The 8,430-nt window shown below is 32.8% G+C and overlaps 1 protein-coding gene and 1 non-coding gene across 2 annotated transcripts; one reads left to right on the top strand and one right to left on the bottom strand.

Annotated features, from left to right (window-relative positions):
• Positions 1-857: 857 nt before the first annotated feature.
• LOC115988241 lies at positions 858-966 on the bottom strand. Its single transcript, XR_004091412.1, has one exon. It is a non-coding gene; the product is annotated as a small nucleolar RNA R71 (small nucleolar RNA).
• Positions 967-1,576: 610 nt separating this feature from the next.
• LOC115986023 lies at positions 1,577-3,350 on the top strand. The gene is made up of 2 exons (XM_031108892.1): positions 1,577-3,119; positions 3,340-3,350. The coding sequence occupies exons 1-2, from the start codon at positions 1,577-1,579 to the stop codon at positions 3,348-3,350; spliced, it is 1,554 nt and encodes a 517-aa protein (XP_030964752.1).
• Positions 3,351-8,430: the final 5,080 nt, after the last annotated feature.

Genomic DNA, 8,430 nt, shown 5'->3' with positions numbered 1-8,430 from the left:
GGCGGATTCCAAAACCTTAATTCCTTTCTCTTAATTGTTTACATCTTTTTATTGCTTTATATCTTTGCTTAGTTTAATTATTTGCTTAATTTTATTATTTGCTTAGTTTATTTTATTGCAACCAACCAATTTTTATTTAAACTAGATTAGGATTAATTTGGTTAAGGTTTAATTAATTTTCCTATATTCATACAAGTCCTTATGGGTTCGACCTCGTTCTTGTCCAACTATACTTCGGTACGGTTCGTACACTTGCGGGTATTTTAAAATTTCAGAACAAGTTTTTGGCGCCGTTGCCGGGGACTTGGTTAGGAAAATAAATTAGGTCTTAATTGAATTTTTCCTTCTACTAGTTGTAGTTATTTTTTTAAATAGAAAAAAAAAACAAAAAAAAAATTAATTTCTTTGTGCTTGGTGTATGAGAACTTGGATACGTGATAAAGAAAATCGTCTTGTTAGTTTTGATTATTCATCCACAATGGGAGAAACTGGAGATGATTCAAAAACTCTTAGGGAGTTGTTCTCACCCATAACCACCAACCCTCCATCTTGCATAGTATTGCCTACAACCACTACTGCACATTTTGAGTTGAAGCCACAGATAATCCACCTTCTTCCTACTTTTCATGGATTGGATAGAGAAGATCCTTATATGCATGTGAAGGATTTTCTTGATATTTGTGCTACTTGTAAGTTTCAGAATTTCACTGATGACTCTGTTCGCTTGCGTTTATTCCCTTTTTCCTTGAAGGATAAGGCAAAAGCATGGCTTAATTCTTTGTCACCTGGATCTATCACTTCATGGGAACTGTTGGTCACAAAATTCCTCTCTAAATTCTTCCCAATGGCCAAGACCAATGCTTTGAGGAGAGAAATTGCAGATTTTTATCAGGATGAACAAGAGAAATTTTATGAGAGTTGAGAGAGATTTAAGGACTTGATCTTAAAGTGTCCCCATCATAGTTTTGAAACATGGAGACTAGTACAATATTTTTATAATGGTTTGACTCAGACAAATCGTAACATGATTGAGTCCATGAATGGTGGTCGATTTTTGAGTCTTAGGGATGATGAGGCATACAAATTTCTTGAGAATCTATCAGAAAGCTCACAACAATGGGATTTTTCCAATTGTAAAGAGAGATGTGCCCCTACAATTAAGAAAGGAGGATTGTATGAAGTCAGTGAAGATTTAGACATAAAAGCTAGGTTGGAAAATCTCACTCGTAAGGTTGAAGCTTTAGCTTTAGGTAGAGGGATGAATTTTGTCAATAAAGTTCAAAGTGAAACATGCTCTATTTGTGCAAGTCCTATGCATACAACACAAATGTGTCCCTCCATAGCTGGTTACCCTGATTTTTATACTGAGCAAGCAAATGCACTAAATAATTATGGAAAACCACTTGCTAGTCCATTTTCGGAGACATACAATCCAAATTGGCAAAATCATCCTAATCTCTTTTGGAGGCAGAACCATTCCCCCACAAATATAGGTGGACAATAACTGCATCAACAAAGTCAATTTCGTCCACCTACTCAAGCATTTCCTCCCATTTCTCAATCAACTCCTCAGTTTATGGCACCACCAAGACCACAATCATCTTTGGAGGAGTCTCTCAAAACTTTCATGCAATCAACTAGCCAAGCCATTCAAGAGATAAAAAGTTCCACCCATTTGAATACTCAAGCTATTTCGAAGTTGGAAAATCAAGTTGGCCAGTTAGCAACCCAAGTTGGAGAGAGGGAAAAAGGAAAGTTTCCTAGTCAACCTATACCTAACCCAAAAGGGCAGTATGCAATTAATGGTTCTTCTAGCTCTACTCATGCACAAGAACATGTTCAGTCTATTACTACCCTTAGGTCTAGTAAGCAAGTTGATAATCAAGTGAAAATGCCAGAAGTGGAGGATGATGAAAATATTGTGTTAAAGGAAAAGGGAACTCATAGTTCACAGGATGATCATAGAGAAAAGAAGGGCAACTCAACCTCAATTCCAATTCAGGATCTTAGTTCTCCCCTTGATAGGAAGTTTGTTCCTAAAGCTCCATTCCCTCAAAGTTTAATCAGTCCTCAGAAAAGTGCACAATTTGGAGATATTTTAGAGGTTTTTAAGCAAGTGCAAATAAACATTCCATTTCTTGATGCAATTCAGCAAGTTCCTGCTTATGCCAAATTTCTAAAAGATCTTGTGACAATGAAGAGAAAGACAAATGTCCCTAAAAAGGCATTTTTGACAGAGCAAGTCAGTTCAATCATTCAGAATAAATATCCAGTGAAATGTAAGGACCCTGGATCTCCTACAATTTCATGCAGGATTGGGGATCATCTCATTGAGCGAGCTTTGCTAGATTTGGGGGCAAGTGTGAACCTAATGCCATATTCAGTATACTTACAGCTAGGTTTGGGGGAGTTGAAATCCACAACCATGACACTTCAATTAGCTGATAGGTCTGTGAAAATCCCTAGAGGTATTGTTGAGGATGTGCTGATTAAGGTGGATGCGTTCTATTTTCCTGTTGATTTTGTTGTGTTAGACACTGAGCCTGCTCTAAATGCCAGTACACAAATCCATGTCATTTTGGGTCGCCCTTTCTTAGCCACATCCAATGCTTTGATCAATTGTCGGAGTGGTGTGATGAAGATTTCTCTTGGGAATATGACTGTTGAGCTTAATATTTTTGACATAAGTAAGCAAGTACTAGACAATGAGGATATATGTGAGGTTAACATGATTGGGAGCCTAGTCCATGATACTTTCCTACAATCAAGTTGTGAGGATCTCCCAAACGCTTGCTTAACCCGTTTTGATTGCAATTTGGATACTGAAAAATCAATTGAGGAGGTCAATGCATTGTTGGATTCTGTTCCTCTCTTAAGTATTGATAGTTGGCAGCCAAAAGTGGTCTGTTTCCCACTTTCTTCATCCCCATTCCCATCTATTGTAGAACCACTAAAGTTGGATGACTTTTGGGAACACCAATTGATAAGTATACTTCAAGAGCATAAGGAAGCTATAGGTTGGAGAATTGCTGATATTAAGGGTATTAGTGCTTCTATGGTTATGCAAAGAATTCACTTGGAAGACACTACAAAAGCTTCTCAACATGTTTTTGACCTAGGTAAGTTACAATATCATTGGACTAGTCCATTCATAATATGCATTATTTATCTCCATGGTGTTGTTGAGGTTTGGATGGTCCTATTTATCAGGATTGATCTCCAATTGTGTTAAATCTTTTTGCAAAAAAAAAAAAAAAAAAAATTCTTTTTTTTATTTTCTGATTTTAGATTAATCTTTGTGTTTATTTTCTTGTTTCATTTTATTTTCTTTTGTTCTAGCTGATATTTGACAGAAATTAAAATTTATAACAATCAGCTTGATTAAGGTACGTCTCCTCCTTCTCCTTACCTTACTTTTCCTACTTGAGTTTCTCATGTTGCATATTCATATTTTGCTCTCTTTTCATTCAAGACATATATTTGAGCGTATCATTTTTAACATTGAGGACAATGTTTGGTTTAGGTTTGGGGGGGATTTATATAGATTTCTTTTGGTAAAAAAAAAAAAAAAAAAAAACTTTTGCCTAGCTTGAGGTTTATGTTTTGAGTTCATTATACTACTCTTGCTTAAAGAATTTCATTGCTTTCATGCTCAATTCATTGCACATGCACATAGCCACTCAAACACAACTTGTTGTTGAAGGATAAAAATGATTAGAAAATCTTGATGATAACAATGTGGAGACTATAACCCCTGTGAGTTTTGAGCCAATCATTATTTTTGGAGGGTTATTTATTTTTTTCTAATCTTAAAATTCATTTGGAAGTGTGTAACATATTTCCCTTGTTGTAGTCTCATTGTTTTTTCTTTTGGCCAAGAAAAAAAAAATGATTTTATGCCACACTTGAATCTTTTGAAGTAATTGATATTGAATGAACTATACTAGTTTTTGAGAGATGAGATTAGGCCATTTTTGTCTACTTTGAGCCATATATGTGTTTTTCTTTTTCTATACATTATAGCTAGTCACCCCGTTGAGCCTTTTAATTAGCCTTTCTTTCTTAAAGCCCTTATCCATAGTGTTTCAAGATGGAATTTGATCAGTTTGTTTCAATGTGGTGGTTTGTGCGAGAATTCAAAGAAGAAAGAAAAAAAAAAGAATTGGAAAAAAAAAATTCAAAAAAAGAAAAAGAAAAAGAAAAGAAGAAAATAAAAAGGGTTCTCATCAAATTTTGAGAAGTGAAATGTAAGGAAGGAGTACTGCTTTAAAGAAGAAGAGTTGAAAAAAAAATGTTGAATGGAAATTCCAAAAAGAGTTGACATTCCAACAAATCTTGAAAACACTTCTTATTATTTACCTTCACCCTTTTTCATTTCATTCCCTTTGCTTTTACCCTACATTATGTCCCAATAAAGTCCTTATTTGATCTTGAAGATTGTGTAGTTCAGATATTGATATGATTGAGAAGAAAAAGGTGTGGTATAAATTCTTTTTGGCATCATTTCATGAGACTACTTGTTCTTTCTTGATTAAGCGTTTTTCATGGGATTTATATGTGAGGTATTTGATTTTGCTTACATTATTCCGCTCACATATATTGTTGAGAGTATTACACCCCATTTCAGAGTGATTTCAATTGTTGAGTGTTAACACCGGAAAGATTTGAGTTGAAACATACTTTCAAATAGAGATTCGAGTCAAGTTTATTCTAAAACTAAGAGTATGTTTGGGTTGGCTACCACTTTTCACTCACATTGAGTTTTGATGGCATGAGAAATTTCTTTAGCATTTATAGTATTTTTGAACTTCAACTAATCCTCTTTGCAAAAGACAATTGAAAAAAAAAAAATTGAAAAAAAATGATTTTCTTTGTTTTGTTTAGTTATTTATTTATTTGTTTTTTTTAGTATTCATTCTCAGAATTTTGTGGGTATATTCCCTGCAAACCCTCACGAGACTACAACTCGTCTACTAGTGTAAGCTAGGGGTTTAAAGGCTTGTTGCATTCGCTAAATGCAATCGAAAATTCCAGCGAAAGTGGATTAGTTAGGATTTCCTTTTTCTTTGTTTTTAACTTCTTTGTTTTGTTTTACTCTTTATCTGTTTTGCTCGAGGACTAGCAAAATGTAGGTTTGGGGGTATTTGATGTGCATGAAATATATACAATAAAGTACTCACATATCTACATATTTAGCCTTACTTTTATGTTATTTTGTGACTGATTATATAATATCTTTGTGTTGAAGGTAACAAGGGCTTTACATGCAAAGTGGGGCTAGGCCAATTGAATCAAGCCAACTTACATCCAGCCAGGCATGAATTCAAGAAAAGACCAACCCAATTAAATTTAAGTCCAATTGGAGTAAGGAATCAAAGGAAATTTGCGCCAAATCCAAGTCCAATTCGGATTAGGATTCTAGACTGCATATCAGTTAGTATTTTTGGCATAACTTTCGGCTCAGATGTCCAATCGAGATGATTCAAGTTGGGCTGGAACGATAACTTAAAGGGCTACAACTTTGTAGTTTACCAAAAGTCCAAATTCTGATGTTAAATGGACCAAAATAGTCGGTTAAGTGAAGCCTAAAAATCTGGGATTTTCTCCAAACGGGGAATTCAACTTGTAATAGGATTCCTTGACCTATTTAAGGGCTCTTTGGGGCAAAATTTAGAGAGGCTGGAGGCTGAAGCTAGTGCTAGGGCTGAGGGCTGAGGGCTGAATGTGTAGAGAGTTGCAGCTACTTCTTCCATGACAGTTAGTTTTATTTTATTTGTCTAGTTTAATGTTTAGTATTTTATTTTTGTGTTTTCTTTCAATTACTATGAGTAGCTAAATTTATAATTAGGGTTGAGGATGAAACCTTGTTAAGGATTATCAGTTATATTTATGTGATTTGATTTTTCCCAATATAGTTGTTCTTTAATGATTTAAATTGTTCTTACTTCATATCAATTGACTAAGATGGAATTCTAGATATGAGTTCAATCATGTTTTTCTCATGATTTAGGATTTATCTTAATTAATTGAATGCTTGGTTTATTAATTCTTGATTATAAAATTGGATATCACTTGTGATTTGTTTGTCAATGGATACAATTTATGATTTGATTTTTAGAATTGGATATATCTTGTGATTTGTTTGGCTATTGATACAATTGATGATTTGATTTTATACTTAAGAAGCGAAGAAGAACATGCTTTTGATTTTTAAAATAAGGATTTTAATGATGATATTTTCCATGATAGCAAGATTGATTTCTAGATTATCATGCAGTTGGGAAAAATTAATGATCATAAATATATGCTGATATGACTTACAAGGCGGATTCCAAAACCTTAATTCCTTTCTCTTGATTGTTTACATCTTTTTCTTGCTTTATATCTTTTGCTTAGTTTAACTATTTGCTTAACTTTATTATTTGTTTAGTATATTTAATTGCAAAAAAAAAAACAGTTTTTATTAAACTAGATTAGGATTAGTTTGGTTAAGGTTTAATCAATTTTCCTACGTTTATTCAAGTCCTTGTGGGTTCGACCTCGTTCTTGTCCAACTATACTTCGGTACGGTTCGTACACTTGCGAGTATTTTAAAATTTCACAACATTGTGCAAGTGGAAAACAAAGTTTTGTTCATGTAAATTGTGACCAGAGACAGAATTTGTCATAGTTCATCTTTCTCTTAAAAAAGATGTTGTGTTTGTACACCTTAGGGTTTTGTGACCAAGGAGTTTTGGGAGCTTCGTGATCTTCATCATGTGATAAATTAAAGAACTTTGCAGCCAACATATTTCTCAAGTTAGTGATTAAGTCACGTACTGAGATCCGCGCATCTATTGGTTAGTCACGTACTAAGAGCCGTGCATTGAAAATGAGAGATTGTCATTACAGAATTAGTCCAATTGGGTATTGGGGTAAGGGTTCAACTGTAAGTTGGTATAAGGTACTGGGATTTCTTTACTTGAAACCGCTTGTTTTGATAATAGTGGATTCTCAGGAGTGGTAACCTTAAAATCACCTGGTGGGGTTTTTGCCGTGTAGATTTTCCCCATTCGTAAATAAATCACCATGTCAATTTATTTTCCGTTGCACTTTAATTTAGTTGGTGATTTGTTTGTGCAACCACGCGTTTTGCATGTTAATTAAATTAATTAATTAACTTCGCTAAATCAATTGATTAATTTCTCACAAGGGGTCAATACATTCTTGGCCTATCAACTTCAAAATCAATCTTATTTCTTGCCCCCAAAGAGAAGAAGCAATTTTTTAATCACCTTAATGTAATTACAAAAGTAGGTTCTAATTAGGGTTGTCCATGGGATGAATTGGAGTAGATTTGAAGGTTTTTTCAACTTAATTTGAGCTTGTTAGATTGCGAAATTTTCAAACCAACCCAACCTAACACACATTGGCAAATTAATTCTTACACCATGGTTCTTCTTATAAATGAGACCATATACTGCTATTGGATTACAATGCTCTTCACTTTTTCTCTTTGATTGAAATAATAAGATAAATAGATAAAAATCACAATTATAGGCCTCAATTTACTCCCCCCAAAAAAAGAGTATTATAGGTATTTAGTTTGATTATTATTGTAAGAATTCTAATCAAGAACATCAAGGAACTTAACTATACATATGAGTGCGCAAACCCAGTGTTATGAAGAAAAATTGATTGTCCCAATTTGTTAATATTATCTTTTTCTCATTCATTTTATTCATTATATACATTTTCTTATCATATATGTTAATTAATTTAAATATTATGTAATATAAGTTTAATCGCAATTTATTTGTAAAATCAACTTCACAATATTGATAAACTATAATAGGATGGTAGTCTGGACTCAAAATAAGTAAATTTATAACAAAACTATAATAAAATAGTATGTAATATGTTCGAATACGACAGAAACTACTATAAGATGGCTACTAGATAAATTGATAGGTAATGATTTTTTAAATAGTATGGTAGGCTTTTTGAACAATTTAAACTATTTGAATAATTGATGGAGAACATATATGTGACAAAATAAATGATAACATATAAAATTAATACTTTTCCATTAAAAAAAGATGTTTTCTATATATGAAATATAGAATTGCTATACACCATTCAAATAGGACAAAATTTAGTTGCAAAATTGGTTGTAACATTAGACTACAACCTTACTCAATATCTATTTATTGGAGGTAAATTTTGATAAATCCACTATTGGATTATATCTTCTTATATTCTCTATACTTGCAAAATTTCAAGAAAATTAAGATTAATAGTTATGTCATCAATAAATTGTTTAAATTGTAAGTTTTTGTAGTTTAAAATTATCCATAAAATATAAGCTTATAGATCATATAGTAAATAATATTCGATTGACACAAAATTTGACATGTGTATTAAGAGTGTAAAGAACAAGCAATTCAATGG

The sequence above is a fragment of the Quercus lobata genome, chromosome 4 (assembly GCF_001633185.2).
Source record: "Quercus lobata isolate SW786 chromosome 4, ValleyOak3.0 Primary Assembly, whole genome shotgun sequence".
In the NCBI taxonomy this organism is placed as follows: Eukaryota; Viridiplantae; Streptophyta; class Magnoliopsida; order Fagales; family Fagaceae; genus Quercus; species Quercus lobata.
Note: the sequence above shows the minus strand (reverse complement) of the source record. Positions and strands in the feature narration are given on the sequence as shown.

Excerpts from the sequence above, each read along its gene's own strand:
- LOC115986023 (XM_031108892.1), top strand. The coding sequence starts at position 1,577 with ATGGCACCACCAAGACCACAATCATCTTTGGAGGAGTCTCTCAAAACT.